This window comes from Micromys minutus (genome assembly GCF_963924665.1).
Source record: "Micromys minutus genome assembly, chromosome: 1".
In the NCBI taxonomy this organism is placed as follows: Eukaryota; Metazoa; Chordata; class Mammalia; order Rodentia; family Muridae; genus Micromys; species Micromys minutus.
The window spans coordinates 217,416,097-217,434,280 of NC_137969.1; the positions used below are offsets into that span (position 1 = coordinate 217,416,097).

An 18,184-nucleotide genomic window follows, 5' to 3' on the forward strand; every position below is an offset into this window, starting at 1 on the left:
TTAGGATTGGGGGAGACATACTTGAAGCTTGGGAAAATAGACATGGGCTGTTGGGAGGCTTTTTGTTTTGTTTTGTTTTTTGGCAGGGTCCAAACATCACAAAAAAGATATAATAGAAAGTAAAAAGGACCTTGGTAAGGGAGTGAGTTAGTGGCTGCTTTGTGAGCCAAGTATGGGAAAGTTGGACAGAGAAAGTTGGTCCAGGGAAAAAACCAAGTCAACCAAAACAAGAACAGCAAAAACAAACACATAAACACACACAGCCCTTCTCCAGCTATTCATGGTAGTCACAGAGGTGGTAGTGGTGGTGATCTTGGTGGTCTTAGTGATGATTGTGGGGAGGGCAGCTGTGGTAGTGGTGATGGTCATGGTAGTCATGGTGGTGATGTTAGTAGTGGACATGGTGGTGGTTGTGGTGGTAGTGGTGGTAGTAGTTGTGGTGGTCACCATAGTGGTGATGGTAGTCAAGGTTGTAGTGGTGGTGGTTTAAGAAGAGTACATTCCCAAACAGGATGTAGGCCTGAGGAAAGCAAATACAAAGGTCTCCATACTTAATAGTTGCTGAGCAGTGAGGAGGAAATGGAAGAGTCTTACAACAAGGACCATGATAATGCATCTTCCTTGGAAACAGAAGCAACAGGTGATGATTACAGTTTCATCTCATCAACCTACCACCCTCTATTTGTACCTTTCCCCCAAAAATTTACCTGCAACAGAGATTCTCCTGCTGTGTTGGATCTGCAGGATAAGTGTCAATTGGAATCTGTTAGAAATGTTGACCTCCAAATTGGGTCCTCCTGCCTACCCACCCACAACCAGAGACATCTTGACTTCCAGGAAGTCTGTCATAACCAAGGTCACAGGAGATCTTCTTTAACCAGGGGTCACAGGAAGCCTGCTCTACCTATGGACACAAGAGGCCCCCTAACCAGAGACAACACTATTGGCTCCCCAGAAAGCCTGTTCTAACTCAGCTCACAGAGCTCCAGCTTCCTAGAGGAAGGAACAGGTTCCATTCAGAGACAGTAAGGCCAGCCAGGTAACACCTGAGATAACCATATGGTGAGAGGTAAGCACAAGAACATAGGCAACACAAAAACAATGCCATTTTGCACCACCAGAACCCTATTCTTCCACCATAAAAAGCCCTGAATACCATAACATGTCTGAAAAGCAAGATTCTTACCTAAAATTTCAACTCATGAAGATTATAGAGGACTTTAAGGAAGATATAAATAACTCTCTTAAAGAAATACAGGAGAATACAGGTAAACAGGTAGAAGACCTCAAAGAGTAAACACATAAATCCCTTAAAGAAATAAAGGAAAACACAAATAAACGGGTGAATGAATTGAACAAAACTGTCTAGGATCTAAAAATGAAAATAGAAAGAATAAAGAAATCACAAAGAGAGGCAACCTTGAAGATAAAAAAAATCTAGGAAAGGGATCAGGACTTTCAGATGTAGGCATTGCCAACAGAATACAAGAGATAGAAGAGAGAATCTGAGGTATAGAGGATACCAAAAAGATATTGACACACTAGTCAAAGAAAATACGAAGTGCAAAAAGCGCCTAATCTAAAACATCTAGGAAATTCAGAACACAACGAAAAGACCAAACCTAAGAATAACAGGAATAGAAGAGAATGAAGATTCCCAATTCAAATGGCCAGAAAACATCTTTAACAACATCATGGAAGAAAACTTCCCTAACAGATGGCAATAAATGTACAAGAAGCCTATAGAATATTCAATAGATTGGACCAGTAAAGAAAGTCCACATGTCATATAATAATCAAAACACTAAATACACAGAACAAAGAAAGAATTTTAAAAGTGGTAAGGGAGAAAGGCCAAGTAACACATAAGGGCAGACCTATTACAACAAACTCTCAACAGAATATCTTGGGCAGATGTCATGCAGACCCTAAGAGAACACAAATGTCAGCCCAGACTACTATACCAAAACTCTCAATCACTATAGATGGAGAAACTAAGATATTCTGTGCCAAAACCAAATTTATACAATATATCTCCACTAATTCAGCCCTACAGAGGATACTAGAAGGAAAACTCCAACACAAAGAAGGAAACTAGACTCAAGAAAAACCAAGAAATCAACCATCTCACAACAAACCCTAAAGAAGGGAACCACACAAACATAAGAACACCTCTAACAACAAAAATAACAGGAACCAGCAATCACTGGTCTTTAATATTTCTCAACATTAATGGACTCAATTTCCCAATAAAAAGACATAGGCAAACAAACTAGATAAATAAACAGAACCAAGCATTTTGCTGCATTCAGGAAACACACTTCAGTGACATAGATAGATACTCCTTAAAGTAAAAAGTTGGAAAATATTCTTCCAAGCAGATGGTCCCAAGGAAAAAGCTGGACTAGCCATTCTAATATCCAATAAAATAGTCTTTCAACCAATAATCATCAAAAGAAATGGGCAAGGGCACTTCATACTCATCAAAGGAAAAAAAAACTACCAAGATGAACTCTCCATTCTGAACATCTCTGCCCCAAATGCAAGGGCTCACACACTTGTAAAATAAATGTTACTAAAGCTCAAAACACACATTGAACCTCAAACAAGAATAGTACGAGACTTCAATACTACTCTTGCCAAAGGAAACAGAAAGTAAATAGAGACATAGTGAAATTAGTGTCTAGAATTTAGGAACCAAATGGATTTAACAGATGTCTACAGAGCATTTCACTCTAAAACAAAAGACTATACCTTCTCCTCAGCACCTCAAGGTATTTTCTCTAAAACTGACAAATAATCAAACACTAAATAAGCTCCAACAAATACAAGAAGATTGAAATAATTTTATCCATTCTTTCAGATCACAATGGACTAAAACTGGTTTTCAATAACAATAAAAACAACAGAAAGTTCACATATTTATGGAAAATTAACAATTTTCTACGGAATGATAACTTGGTCAGGAAGAAATAAAGAAATTAAAGACTTTAGAATTTAACAAAAATATAGGTGTAGCATACCAAATTTTATGGGACACAATGAAAGCAGTGATAAAAGGGAAATTCATAGCACTGACTTCATAAAGAAATTGGAGATATGCTATACTAGCAACTTAATAGCACATCTGAAAACTCTAGAACAAAAAGATGCAAACATAGCCAAGAGGTGTAGAAGTCAGGAAAATCAAACTCAGGGCTGAAATCAATCAATTAGAAACAAAGAAAATGATACAAAGAATCCCTAAAACTAAGAGCTGGTTCTTTGAGAAAATAAAAAGATAGATAAGTCCTTAGCCAAACTAATTAAAGGGCACAGAGACAGTATTTAAAATAACAAAATTAGAAATTAAAAGGGAGTCATAACAACAGAAACTACAGAAATAAAAAATAGATCCTACTATAAAAGCCTATACTCAACAAAACTGAAATATCTAGATGAAATGAGTGATTTTCTAGACAGACACCAAGTACTAAAGTTAAATAAGGATTAGATAAGCTAAATAGTCCCATAGCCCCTAAGGAAATAGAAGCAATTATTAAAAATCTCCCAACCAAAAAACGTTCAGGGTCAGATGGTTTTAGTGCAGAATTCTATCAGACCTTCTAAGAAAACCTAATACCAATACTTCTCAAACTAGTCCACAAAATAGAAATAAAAGGAACACTACCTAATCCTTTTTATGAAGCCAGAGTTACAGTGATATCTAAACCACACAAAGACTCAACAAAGAAAGAACATGAAACCAATTTCATTTATGAATATCAATGCAAAAATACCCAATAAAATACTTGCAAACTGAATCCAAGAATGCACCAAAACAATCATTTACCATGATCAAGTAGGTTTCATCCCAGGAATGCTGGTGTGGTTCAATATATGAAAATCTATCAAAGTAATCCACTATATAAACAAACTCAAAGAAAAAAAAATCACATGATTATCTTTTTAGATGCTGAAAATTCCTTTGACAAAATACAACCCTTTTTCATGTTAGCAGTCTTGGAAAGATTAGGAATCCAAGGCACATACCTAAATATAATAAAAGCAATATACAGCAAACCAATAGCCAACATCAAATTAAGTGGAGAGAAACTGGTCAGGCAGCTTTGCTGCTGCGGTCTGTCACTACCAGGGTCCCAGCCTTCTCGGGCCAGGGCCTCTGGCGCTACAGTAGGACAGGGAGAGGAACTATGATGTCCTGCATGGGGAGCAGGACTCTGAGCAAGGATGATGTGAACTACAGGATGCATTTCTGCATGATCAACAAGCAGCACGTAGAGGATGTCACCATAGACTTCTACTAGCCACACAGCGTCAGCCTGCTCAGGTTCGCCATCATCAGCCTCATGTACTTTGCCTTCACCAGGGATGACTTTGTTCCTGAAGATGCATCCTTTTTGTTATTTTTTTCTTTCTCATCACCAGTGTGTTAGCATTCCCCAATGGTCCATTCAGTTGACCTCATCAAGCCTTATGGTGAATGGTTTTTGGCCTCAGGGTGCTGTACTTCCTCTTCTTGGTATTCCTTCTTTCCCTTTCTTCGATATGCCACAAGAGAAGTGGACATCATGGAGTATACTGTGTACTGTCATGTGATCACCTGGGAGAGAATTGTTAGTCACTTTGATATATTTGCACTTGGGCATTTCTGGGGCTGGGCCATGAAGGCCCTGTTGATCCATAGTTATGGGCTCTGCTGGAAATCAGTATCACCGGGGAGCTGACAGAGCTTTTGTCATGCATCTTCTGTGCAACTTTGCTGAGTGCTGGTGGAATCAGGTCATTCTGGACATCCTGTTGTGCAATGGTGGTGGAATCTGGCTGGGCATGGTTGTTTGGAGACGTGGACTTACCATTGGGCAAGCCTCAATAGCATCCACACCACCACAGGGAAAGTCAAGCATGCTGTGCTACAGTTCACCCCTGCTAGCTGGACTTATGTCAGGTGGTTTGACCCCAAGTCTACCTTTCAGAGAGTGGCTGGTATATACCTTTTCATGATCATCTGGCAGCTGACTGAGGTGAATACCTTCTTATTGAAGCACATCTTTGTGTTCCAAGCTAGTCATCCCTTAAGCTGGGATAGAATTCTCTTCATCGACTTCATTATGCCTCCTACAGTGAAACAGTAGTATGCCTACCTCACAGTCACACAGTGCAAGCATGTAGGGACACAGCGATGAGTATTTGAGGTCATTGGTTTCCTGGAAGCTATTGTTTGCATAAAATTTGGACAAGATCTCTTCTCCAAGATCCAGATACTCTATGTGGTGCTTTGGCTTCTTTGTGTGGCCTTCACCACGTTCCTGTGTCTGTACGGCATGGTTTAGTATGCAGAGCACTATGGTCGATGGGAAAAGACCTATTCAGAGTGCAAAGATGGCGCTTACAGTCAGAAGATCTCCTGGCATCATGGGAAAGGCTCAAAAGGTTCTGAAGACAACCTACCAAAGCATTCAAACAACAATGAAAGCCATTCTTCCAGAAGAAGGAACTAGCATTCTAAGTCCAAACTCACCAATGGACATGGAAAAAAATGAAGGAGGCAAGTTAATGTCAGATGTTCCATACTGCCTGGACTGAGAGGAAGATGGCACATTTGGACCTTCATGTGTGGAGATCAAAATGTAAAGAAAGAGCAATGGGAGCTTTTGGGATCATGATTTGAGAGTATAGGTCTTGTCTCCCACACACCTAGGATCCTTTGCCAACTGGAGGTGTCTCTTAACTTCAGCACATGGCCTACATTCTCTGGTAGCAATACAGTGTGCTGAAAGGACAGGATAGCTGTTTGATCCCAGCTGCCAGCAATGGGTCTATGCTGGTGTGTCTTGTGGATGTTGTATAAATGTCTTCATTCAGATGTTGACTAATGAACTGGTCCCTGGGTTTTATTTTCATGAGTCTGCCTTTTCATTTGATTCATTGTTTAAGTTCAGTCTACTTTTACTTTGTGTTTTCAAGTTAAAATCCTTAAAAGCTTCCAGAATCCACAGCTGAAGTTGGGGGCTAGGGGATTTCTTCTTGGGAAACAAAGAATGGAAGGATCTTTGTGTTCCTGCTTAGCCTACTTAGTCCCCAGCCATAGGGCAAATGACCAGCAGCCTGAGTGAAGAGGCTGCTGGCACAGGAGCCTAGGCTTCAGATTACAACTGTTTTGTTTCCTTCCCAATACTGTCCAGACCAAATACCCAAGAACAACCTTGCTAAAGGAGCTGGGACACTGGGCCTCTCCTGCCAGGTTTCTTTTCTATGTGCTTGGTTTTCCTTCTTTAGTGTGTTGCCTACTTTGTCTTTCTTATGTGAGGTGCTAGTGAGTATTAATTAACTTTCATCTATGCCATGCTCCACTAGAACATTCTCCCAGTCTACCCTGGATCCTTGTTTTAAATAAATCAATTAACATTTTTTAAAGGTGGAGATAAATTTGAAACAATTGCACTAAAATCAGGGACAAGACAAGGCTGCCCACTCTCTCTCTATTTATTCAATATAGTACTTGAAGTTCTAGCTAGAGCACTTAGACAACAAAAGGAGGTCAAAGGGACACAGATTGAAAAGGAAGAAGTCATTGAGTTACTATTTGCAGATATGATAGTATACAAACAACCCCAAAATTTCTACCAGAGAACTCCTGCACCTGATAAACAACTCTAGCAAAGTGGATGAATATAAAATTAGCTCAAACAAAACAGTAGCCCTCCTTTACACAAAGATAAAAAATAGATTGAGAAAGAAATTAAGGAAACAATATTCTTCACACTAGTCACAAATAATATAAAATATCTTGTTGTGACTCTAACCAAACAAGTGAAAGATCTGTATGACAAGAACTTTAAGTCTCTGAAGAAATAAATCAAAGACCTCAGAAGATGAAAAGATCTCTCATGTTCATGGATTGGTAGGATTAGCATAGTAAAAAATGCCCTCTTACCAAAAGCAATCTACAGATCCAATGTAATCCCCATCAAAATTTCAATGCAATTCTTTACAGAGATAGAAAGTGCAATTCTCAACTTCATATGCAATAACAAAAAACCCAGGATAGTAAAAACAATTCTCTATAATAATAGAACTTCTAGGGCAAATCACCATCCCTGACCTCAAAATGTATGACAAAGCAATAGTGATAAAAGAACAACACCAAGAAAACCCCATATGGTACTGATACAGAGTCAGGCAGGTATATCAATGTAATAGAAGTGAAGACTCACAAATAAACCCACATACCTATGGGCACTTGATCTTTGACAAAGAAGCCAAAATTGTACAGTGTAAAAAGCAAACATTATCAATTAATGGTGCTGGTCTAACTGAGGGTGTGCATGTAGAAGAATGCAAATTGACATATTTTTATCTCCTTGTACAAAGCTCAAGTCTAAGTGAATCAAGGACCTCCACATAAAATCAGATATGCTAAATAAATCAGAAGAGAAAGTGGGAAAGAACATTGATTATAGCACAGGGGGAATGTTTGAAGATCAACAATTAACTAATTGGACCTCATGAAACTGCAAAACTTCTGTAAGGCAAAAGACACTGTCAATAGGGCAAAACAGCAACCAACAGATTGGGAAAAGATCTTTACCAACCCTACATCCAATAGAAGGCTATACAAAGAATTCAAAAAGTTAGACTTCAGAAAACAAAATAATACAATTAAAAAATGGGATACAGAGCTAAACAAAGAATTCTCAACTGAGTAATCTTGAGTGGCTGAGAAGCAAGAAATGTTCAACATCCTTAATCACCAGGGAAATGCAAATCAAAACCACCCTGAGATTCCACCTTACACTAATCAGAATGGCTAAGATTAAAAACTCAGGTGACAGCATATGCTGGCCAGGATATGGAGAAAGAGAAACACTCCTCCACTGCTGATGGGATTGCAATCTGGTACATTTACTTTGGAAATCAATTTGGTGATTCCTCAAAAAATTGGAAATAGTTCTACATGAAGACCTAGCTATTCTACTCCTGGGCATATATCCAAAAGATGCCCCACCACATTACAAGGACACATGTTCCACTATGTTCATAGCAGCCTTATTTATAATAGCCAGAAGCTGGAAACAACCCAGATGTCCCTCAATAGAAGAATGGATATAGACAATCCAGTACATTTACACAATGGAATACTACTCACCTATTAAAAAATGAGGACTTCATAAATTTTTCAGGTAAATGAATAGAACTAGAAAATATCATCCTGAGTGAAGTAACCCATACCCAAAAGGACATACACGGTATGTACTCACTGATAAGTGGATATTAGTCTAAATGCTTAGAATACCCATAGTACAATTCACAGACCATATGAAGCTTAACAAGAGGAAAGAAGGACAAAATCTGGATGCTTCGATCCCACTTAGAAGGAGGAACAAAATAATCACGGGAGGCAAAGGGAGGAAAGGATCTAGGTGGGAGAGAAGGGGGAGAGAAGATGGGGGAGGCAGGATCGGTTATGGAAAAAGACAGGAGAGACATCAAGAGGGCCAGGAGAATTAATAGAAATATGTATCAGTAGGGGACATGAAACAGGGAAACCACTAGAAAGTCCCACACGCCAGGGATGGAAGAGGCTCTCAGGACCCAATGGGGATGACTTTAGCCAAAATGCCCAACATGGGAAAATAGACCCTGAAGAGACCACCTCCAGTAAATATACATGGCTCGAAGTTTTTTAACCCAGAACTGTTCCTGTTAAAGGAAACACAGGGACAAAAATGGAGCAGAGACTGAGGGAAAGGACATCCAGACAGTGTCCTACCTATGGAATCCATCCCATCGGCAGACAGAAGCCTGGTATAGATGCTCCCCTGAGACTGCTGCTAGCACCTGACTAATGCAAATACACATCATCACAGTCAACATTGGACTGAGCTCAGGGACCCCAGTGTAAGAGTTAGGAAATGGACTGAAGGAACTGAAAGGGATTACAACCTCTTAGGAAGAACAACTAACTGGACCCCTCAGAGCTCCCAGAAACTAAACCACTAGCCAAAGCACATACATGTACTGGTCTATGGCTCCCACTACATATGTAGCAGAGGATTGCCTTATCTGACATCAGTGGGAGGGAAAGTGCTTTGTTCTGTGGAGGCTTAATGTCCCAGAGAAAGGGGATGCTAGAAGGGTGAGGTGGGAGTGGGTGGGGGCGGGAGCACCCTCTTATAGGCAATGGGGAGGGGGAGAGGGTGAGGGGTTCATGGAGGGGAGACTGGAAAGGGGGAAAAATTTGAAAATGTAAACAAATAAAATAATTCATAAAAGAAATGTTGACCTTCATCCTTGTCCTACTATCTGGTAGGCCTACCAAACCCTATGTTTTAACAGCCTTCTCCGGGTCCCAGTGCTCATGCAAGCTCCAAACTTACAGGAGCAGAATGGTGAGCATCACTCGACATATCTAGCTGCATGTTCCATTTCTGGTTGCTGGTTTAGAAATAGTCCAGTTTACAAAGCTATCCCTATAGCAGTCCATGCATAAACTGCATTGTGAATCCTTAGAGGGATTAGAATATTCACTATTCTTTAATCTTATGAGCCTCATTTCTGACACCTCTCCCAAGGGCCTGCTTTGGGAAGAACATGCAAGGGCCTTGAGGTCTGATGAGTCCCTATGCACCAATGTCTCAGCTATGATGGGGTGGGAGGTTCTTTGAACATTTCTCAACATAGAGCATCAACATTCTGATATTTATGCATTCGTCTTGCAAATTTGCTCCCAGTGAGAATTTATTCTTCAAGCCTTATATTGTTTTCTCATTTTAGAATAAATCTTCCTCTTATAGAACATATTGGATCAAGAGCTCTGAATTCTGCTTTACATACAGAGCAAGTGATGCCCAGGGATGAAGTATTGGCCCAAGACAACAGCTTAGAAATCAAACAAGGGTTCTGGTGGGTCTTGAGCTATAGGCAGTGCATACATTGTCTCATTTAACTATACACAAACCCTGGGGCTCTTTCCAGGGAAACTGCCTCATCCTCCTATTGAATTATAGATATAATTGAAGATCTTTAATGAAATAAACTGGATAGAACATAACTGGCCTAATATGTACTTACAACAGAATTGCAACAAGTAATTATTGGAGCAGGGGGTGGGCTGTTGCAAACTTAAGAGCAGAAACTTTAAATACTAAGTTTCAACCTTGGAAGGCAAACACATCCTTTGCAGTGAACATTCTCAGTTTCTGAGTAGGTATTAAGAAATACCTACCCCAGAGCTTCGTTCGTGTTCTTCAGCTCGCTTATTTGGTTGTTTAAAAGCTTTTCTTCATTATGCATCTTCTCAATCTTGGTTCTCATTTGATTTATCTCAATGATATTGAGTCTGCGAGCATCTGTGATACATTCTTCAAAGCAAGTGAGAAAGTGACCATCACTGGAGGAAGAACACAGCAGCAGCTTCTTTTCCTATCCCAAAGAGACCTGACTGCTTTTCATCTACATATCCTTTTCATTTCATTTCTGTACTAAGCACTTTGAACTCACCCCTTTGGACCATCTCAGTCTTACAGGTTTCTGCAGCTATTACGATGTAACTAGCTTCCATGTTCTAGAAACCTTCACAAGCACAGTCTTATAGCACCTGATTCCCACTGGCCCTACACCCTTTTTACTTAGGATTTCTAACAAAGAATTTGTTTTAGGTGCCATGCTTATGTATGCATGGTCAGAAAGCTCAGGATGAGGAACAAACATTGGACTGATGGTTTAAGGAAGCAGGGAATAGGTACTTCCTCCTTCTCATCAGTGGGTGCCATTGAGAAGAAGTAACTCTACTGAGGCATGTTCTCATCACTAATTAATTGTGCCTAGCTGCAGCCAACCTTGTAATACACTCCAGGTTGACTCTCCCTTCTCTCCTATCTTGGTCTTTTCATTCGGCCCTTCCCTTTGGATTATACACCCTAAAAACATAATGGTGCAAAAGCCATTACTTCAGACCCTCTTTTTTTTGGAAAACCCAATATAATATGTATCTATAAATAAATATCACAGTAGTACAACCTTTAGACTCTAAAGGTTCTAAGTATTTAAGGACTTAGATTTTAAAGTTTAGAGGGCTACCCAGAATGTGACAAAGAGTCGACACACTCCTACACAACAACATCCCAAGCAACTAGCTGATAGCTCCCCTAGGAGATTCCTATTACCTGCATTCCCAGAATGTCTTCCTTTCCAGGTTACTAGTTAAATTGTTTGTGGTAACAAAATTCTCAAAATCTGTGTGTGCCTCTAACACACACCTGTCAGCAGGGAATTCTGTTCCAGTGCAGGCACACAGGGTCTGGGGAATGCCTGGAGATTCTGATTTCTAATTTATCTTCCCTTGCTGTGTCTGATGCTGGTCTACAAACCATATTGCAAACTGTGAGGCTTTATGATATAAAGCAAATTAAACTTTTTCACTCACACATACATCATGCGCCAAAGACCTTTCAGGCTAATATGGTGTATTCTTTTCCTACTAACATATTTTTTTCTGTTTATATAAATACAACTCAATCTGAAAAATAAAGGAAAACAACTGAAGAAAGTAAAGAAGAAACATTTTTAAAGCCTTTTCTTTTGTAGATTCTGTTAAGTCTCTCTTTTCTTCTTGTGTAGATGTATTATTATATTTTTCTTCAAACTAATGTAGCACTAAACACATTGCTTTATTATGTAACCTTATGGTACCCTTTAACATACTGCTAGAGGATAGAATATTAATAGTAAATTCAACAACAAAAGTTCATTATAAAGAGCTACCAACCACAACTGAAGATTAGAGTAACAAGGAACCGCTACAGTCCTAAGAGGCATACCTCAGTAGAATGCTGTAGTCTATTGGAAAACAAAGAAATTCATGCAGTGCTGAGGTCCCAGAATTTGCTGGAAATATCTCTAAAGTGCCAGAGGATTTGTCCACACAGACAAAGTATAACTGCTCAAGGAAAGTCAACTGAAGCTTTTCACAAAGTGTGTTTCTCTTTGGCTCTGGCATGAAGTTGCCTAAAGAGTTCTGGGAGAAGTGGATAGGCTGGGCATTGAAAGTCACTTGATCTTGTAGCAATGAGACATTCCAGTATCACATGCAGTAGAGGCATCTGCCAAGCTGACTGCTGAAACCCAAAAAAAGAAGCTCTTTCTGCTCTATCATACTTCCTATTGTCCTCTACTGACCAAGCTGAGCATCATATCAGTTAGCAAGGGGTGGAGAGGGATTGCTGACTAGTTTTACACCAACTCTACACAAGTTGGAGTTATCTGAAAGGAGGGAACCTCGATTGAAAAAATGCCTCAATGAGATCCAATTGTAGGGCTTTAACTTTTTGGTGATTGATGCAAGAGGGCCCAGTCCATTGTGGGTGTTGCCATCCTTGGGTTGTTGGTCCTGGGTTTTATGAGAAAGCTGGGTAATCAAGTCATGATGAGCAAGCCAGTAAGCACAGCATTCCTTCATCTGCTCTTGCCTCCAGGTTCCCATCTGCTTGGGTTCCTGCCTTCACCACTTTTAATGATAAACGGTTGCATAGAAATGTGAGTGAAATAAACCCTTTCCTCCTGAGTTTCTTTGGTCATGGTGTTTCATCACAGAAATAGAAACTTTAACTAACACAAGATGCAGTCTCTAAGCTTCTACTTCTTTACTATCAAGCAGATATCAAAATGCAGATTTAGAACACTGATTCAGTAAGTGGATAATTGGCACATCTATTTTTAAAAACAAAACCCTTGTTTTATGTCAGGTGAAATGTTTGCATATAATTGTTTTCTATAATCCCAGCAGGAGGGAAGCAGAACAGAAAAGCCTGGGCTACAAAAAACTTTTTTGTATGTATGTTTGTTTGTTTTAAGCAAATAAAACCAAAACTAAAAAGAAAACACACACAAACAAAATGTCATTTTCTTATTTAAGCCTTAAAGTTTGTGCGGAGAATGTATAATACTTTCAGGCATGTCTCTGGTGGGGTAAAGATGGTAAGACTTCAGAGAAGAGGTCAAAATGAGAAGACATATAGGGTTAGTCTACTCTGGCATAGGAGAGCCAGAGCAGCTGATCACAGAGTAAACTTTAACCCAGTGAGGTTCTGTCACATACCCAGAGCTGTACTCTAGGCTCGAGGTGATTCTTACAGAGGGAATCAGTTACAAGCCTTGGCTGACATTTTTTGCAGCTAGGAAAGTAAAGTTGGGTCCTAGTCTGATACCAACATTTTAACTAAAAATGATTTCAAGAGCTAAATGTAAGAACCAAAGGCTTAAATCCTAGGAGCTGGAAGTTTGGTCTGAGTATGTGTGTGACCACTGTTTGATCTCTACAAAATCCAAATCAAAACATTAAAAAGATACCCTCAGAGGTAAAAATAGGTTAAAGTCAATTTTTTAAAATTTACTTATTCCTTCATGTGTCTGAGCCCATGTGAATGTATATGAACCTTGTAAAGAGACACCATGACCAAGGCAAATCTTATAAATGACAACATTTAAATGGGGCTGGCTGGATCGTTCTGAGGTTCAGTCCATTATCATTATGGTGGGAACATGACAGCATCCAGACAGGTAGGACACTGGAGTTGCTGAGAGTTATACATCATGTTCTGAAGAAAAACAGAAGATTGTCTTCCAGGAAGCTAAGAAAAGGGTCTCTCAAAGCCCATCCCCACAGTGACATACTTCCTATGACAAAGCTAAACCTACCTCAATGAGGCCACACTTCCTAATAGTGCCATGGCAGCCAGAAGAGGGCATTGGACCCCCTGGAACTGAAGTTGCAGGTGGTTGTGAGCTGTATGTTGGTGCTAGGAATTGAACCCAAGTCTTCTACAAGAGTAACAGGTGATCTTAACTACTGAGCTATCTCTCCAGGCTCAATTTAAATCTTTATAACATTAGATTTGAGAATGATTTTTTTTGAGACGATACAAAAATATAGATAAAAAAGAAAAAAATAGATAAGCTAGACCATCAAATTAAAAGCTTTCATCAAAAGTCACCATCAACAGAGGGCAAAGGCCAGCTCCTGATATATATTTGAAAATGATATATCTAGTAATGGGTTGACATTGAGACTAATAAAAACACCACAACCCCATCAATGATAACAACTACCAAGTCCCAATACTATAAGGACAACGAACCTGGGTTGATATCTCTCTTCAGAAAATACAGCAACCCAGACACAGCAACCAACACAACATAGGAACCAACAAATACAGAAAAATTAGATTAAAATTCAAATGAAAACCGGAGATGTTAATTTATGCTGAATAGAATCGATCTAATTAAAACAAACAAAACCAGAAAATAACAAGTGTTGGCAAGGATGTAGAGGAAATGGAGCTCCGTGTGTTACTGGAGGCTACCCATGATGGCTGATCTTATAAAAATAGCATGTAGAATCAATATAATCCAGCATTGATACAGAGCCAAAAAGAATTTAAAACAGAGTTCAATGTGCATTTGAACACTGTAAACATCATTACTCTCAACATCCAAAAGGCAGCAGAAGCTGCCCATCAACAATAGAACAGATAAACAAAGTGTGGTGGACAGATCTATCCAATGGAATTATTCAACCTTTACAAGGAAGCTCATTCTGATACATATTCCCGTATTAATAAATCTTGCAGTTACTATACTAAAGGAACTAAACCAGTTCATAGCAGGTGTAATGGTTTGAATATGCTTGGCCCAGGGAGTGGCTTTACTAGGAGGTGTGTCCTTGTTGGAGTGGGTGTGACCTTGTTGGAGGAAGTATATCATCAATGGGGGTGGGCTTTGAGAGGCCCTTCCATTAGCTGCCTGGAAGCTTGTCTTCTCTTTGCCTTCAGAACAAGATGTAGAACTCTCAGTTCATGCCTTCAGTGCCATGCCTGTCTAAATGCTGCCATGTTCCCACCACAATGGACTGAACCTCAGAACCAGTAAATCAGCCCCATTTAAATGCTGTTTTTTATAAGAGTTGCCTTAGTCATGGTATCTCTTTACAGCAATGGAAACCCTAAGACAGGAGGACTAGTTATGTGAAGTACCTAGAATCACCAACATTCTCTAAACAAAAAGTAGAATGGTGGGTTATTATATCCACAAAGCCTAATTTAAGTGTGTAACTAGTAATCAGAAATGGGTTGACCTATCCTTTAGTCAATTCAACAACAAAATTATGCAGATTGAATTTCTTTACGGTGTATTACTTCCACCTAAAGGAACATGAGGGGTTACTATTAAACAATGTGTTTGCATTGGGTGATCTGTCTATTGATGGGTATATAAGTGCAGCTATTAAATCCCTGTTTAAGAAGCACTTGGCTCTCTTTTCCTGTGATAGACACTAAAGCCCCACTGCTTGTGACATCAGAAGTACCTTCCAGCTCCCTGTGCATGCTGTTGGGCACAGTCTCCAGCAGAAAGTAGAGTCTGCTCAGCTCCATGCTTTCAATTTCCAGCATCTCAACTGTGTTTTTTCTCATTTCTTCCTGGAAAAAAGAAAAACAGAATTGCTTTTTGAAAAAGTTAATTCAGAAAAGCAATACTGTTTCCTTCCTAAGACAGGATCATTTCCACCAGACACCTCCTACTGCTTTTTTTTTTTTAATGTGTCAGACAGCTGGGAAAAATACTGATCTGCATCAGAGTTTAATCTGTCATTGCTGATTAACCTCTAATATATGTTAATTTTTCTTTAACTCAGAGCCTTTTTTCCTTCCTTGTTTCCTGTATCCAGTTTCAATTCATCTAAATGGACAGAGTCTAAGAAGAGAACCAATACTAAGATGGCCACTTATTAAAAAATAAAATAAAATTCCCTGTAGATACCCATGTGGAAATACAGAGAACAGTGCTTTTCTATTCTCCTTAAAATGCATGTATGCATGCATGTATGTAAGTGTAACATGCCTACATATGGTACCTGCAGAGATTGAGAAAAAGCACTGGATTTCCTGAAACTGGAATTGTGACCGACAATATGGATCCTGAGCAACAAGTGTTCTTCACCACGGAGCCATCTCCTAATCCTCCGGTGCTTTTCTTATGTCCATAAATCTGACAGCCTTGGAATGGTTAGTTTATTTGCTTGTTTTTAGGCACAGGAGCATTTAAAAGGGGGGGAGACATTCAAAGTGATCTTTTAGATAAATAAAGATGTAGCTATTTTAGGACCTGAGATCTTACCAACCGAAAATCAGATTGCATATTTGTATATACAATGTGGTATTGTTTCCACAAATAAAATAAAATAAAATAAAAGCTCAATGCTGATCTCACCTGTAATCTGAAGATAAAATAGTTAATTGTAAATATTTGAGTGTAGTGAAATTATAGTGTTTTTTATTTGCTTACTTAGTTTGTAAAATTTCTTCCTTTTATATTAATAAGTATTGGTCATTTTTTACCTGGAAGAATTTGTGTCTGCCACTTGAGACATTTTCATGGCTCAGGTGTTATATGGTTGGGGTCTAGATTCTTTAATTAGTCACAATGAAAGTCTTGACTTCTGCATATACTAAGAAAAATGTAAGTGGAAGAAAGGAGCAGCTCCAATGGTGGTTGGTGATAGTGAGCACCAAGCTCTTAGAAAGGGATTCTGAAGTGAGGCTACGTGGAACGATCATACTCTTGTACATAATTATATAAAATATATAATAATATGCTGCTTATCTATGGGCTTGAAGTTTACACTCTTTACACTTTACAGCCCTTTCTACCTTCTCAGACACTTGTTATGTGATAGATTTTACCATTTTTAAGATCAAATAAAGGCTCTCCTCTTTCAGCTGAAAAGGCAATTTTACCACCATCTGAAGCTGACAAGTAGATGTGCCCAGAAGGAAATTTGGGAACATTGCTTTGATCTGGCTTCTTAGGGGCAGAACTATAGAAGAAAAGAATACCTGATGTTCCATAACGCAATTGTCTGCTTCGGTGAGACAGATGTTAGGCCACTGGCTACCATCTGTGAAAGGAATTGCCTACAGGAAGCTGAGTTACTTGTAACCATACCCACACAGCCCAGTGGTGATGGTTTGACTGGCTGTTGGTAGGTCAGTTGGCTGGTATAACCATTGCTTGCACATTATGTGAATATTTGCCCACACGACCCACCCATTACCTGGGCTCTCTGATCACCCCTATGGTCTTTTCTAATCAGGCTTGTCTTTATCTTTAGCTCACACTCCATCATTCATCTTCCTACAGGAAAAACTGAGCAGCCGTCTGAACTAACATTGGTTGGTAAACTGAAGAAAAATATTTTATAACTCAGGGTAAATATTTTTTCTGTCCACCTATTTACGCAGCTTGAACAGAGTCACTTCTAAATTAAAGGTTAATGCAGGTATAGGTCAGAGTCAAGAATAAGTAAATCTTAAAGATAACAAAGTACCAGTTTTTTAACAGCTAAAGTAATGTCCTTGAGAAAGGTCTTAACTTCTTCATTGCACGTGAAATAGTCCCCCTGCAGAGATTTTTCTGGAAAACAAAAAGATTAGAAAATTAAGGTATCTTACATATTTGTTCAAATTCTACTTTGCTCTTTATGATCCGGTTCAAATGTTGAAACTTAGACTATTTTGACTATCCATTGAATGTTGTGTGTTTCCTTTTAATATGTTTACTATTGTGTAGTACAAACACACACACACACACACACTCACTCACACACACACACACACACACACACACACTCACACCTACTCCTTAAATAAAATCTCTCATTAAATTCACCTTTGTAGTTATATCCAATGATAGGAAAAAGAGACTTCAATAAGATGAAAAATCAATAAATATTTACAAATAAGAGAAAAACGAACATGTCTGCTATGTAGGTTTAAAAATGTTTTATGTCTACACACAAATGTGTGTGTGAATATATACATAAATACACATATATGTATACAGAATATAAAATTACATTGTGTCAGAAGCACATAACAAGTCAGTTTAGTTAAGGAATCTTCTACGTCATGTACTTCTGTACAAAAATGTGAAGCTAAGACTGAGGTTACACATCCACAAATGGGTAGTTTTGCCATTAGTCTTCCATCCCCCCCCCCCCCCGTTTATGATGTACTTAAAGAGGTCTCCTTTACCTTTACCTGTTTGTACTAAAAGAACACTGTGAGATACAAGCAAAGGTAATAAAGTCAAGATATACACCGAATAAGAATGGCATGAAAGAATCAAA

General features: G+C 39.0%; 1 protein-coding gene and 1 pseudogene across 2 annotated transcripts in view; one reads left to right on the plus strand and one right to left on the minus strand.

Moving 5' to 3' along the window:
• The window catches only part of CCDC175 (coiled-coil domain containing 175), a gene marked incomplete at its 5' end in the record, with an annotated part of 82,578 nt that overhangs the window by 62,321 nt on the left and 2,073 nt on the right, over positions 1 to 18,184 (minus strand). The window contains 3 exons of the mRNA XM_080912827.1: positions 10,229 to 10,364; positions 15,365 to 15,476; positions 17,384 to 17,469. Coding sequence (XP_080768953.1) covers positions 10,229 to 10,364; positions 15,365 to 15,476; positions 17,384 to 17,469 — 334 coding nt within the window. The remainder of the gene's footprint in view (positions 1 to 10,228; positions 10,365 to 15,364; positions 15,477 to 17,383; positions 17,470 to 18,184) is intronic.
• LOC308414531 (phosphatidylserine synthase 1-like) lies at positions 4,194 to 5,543 on the plus strand (annotated as a pseudogene). The gene has a single exon. The product of its transcript is annotated as a phosphatidylserine synthase 1-like (transcript).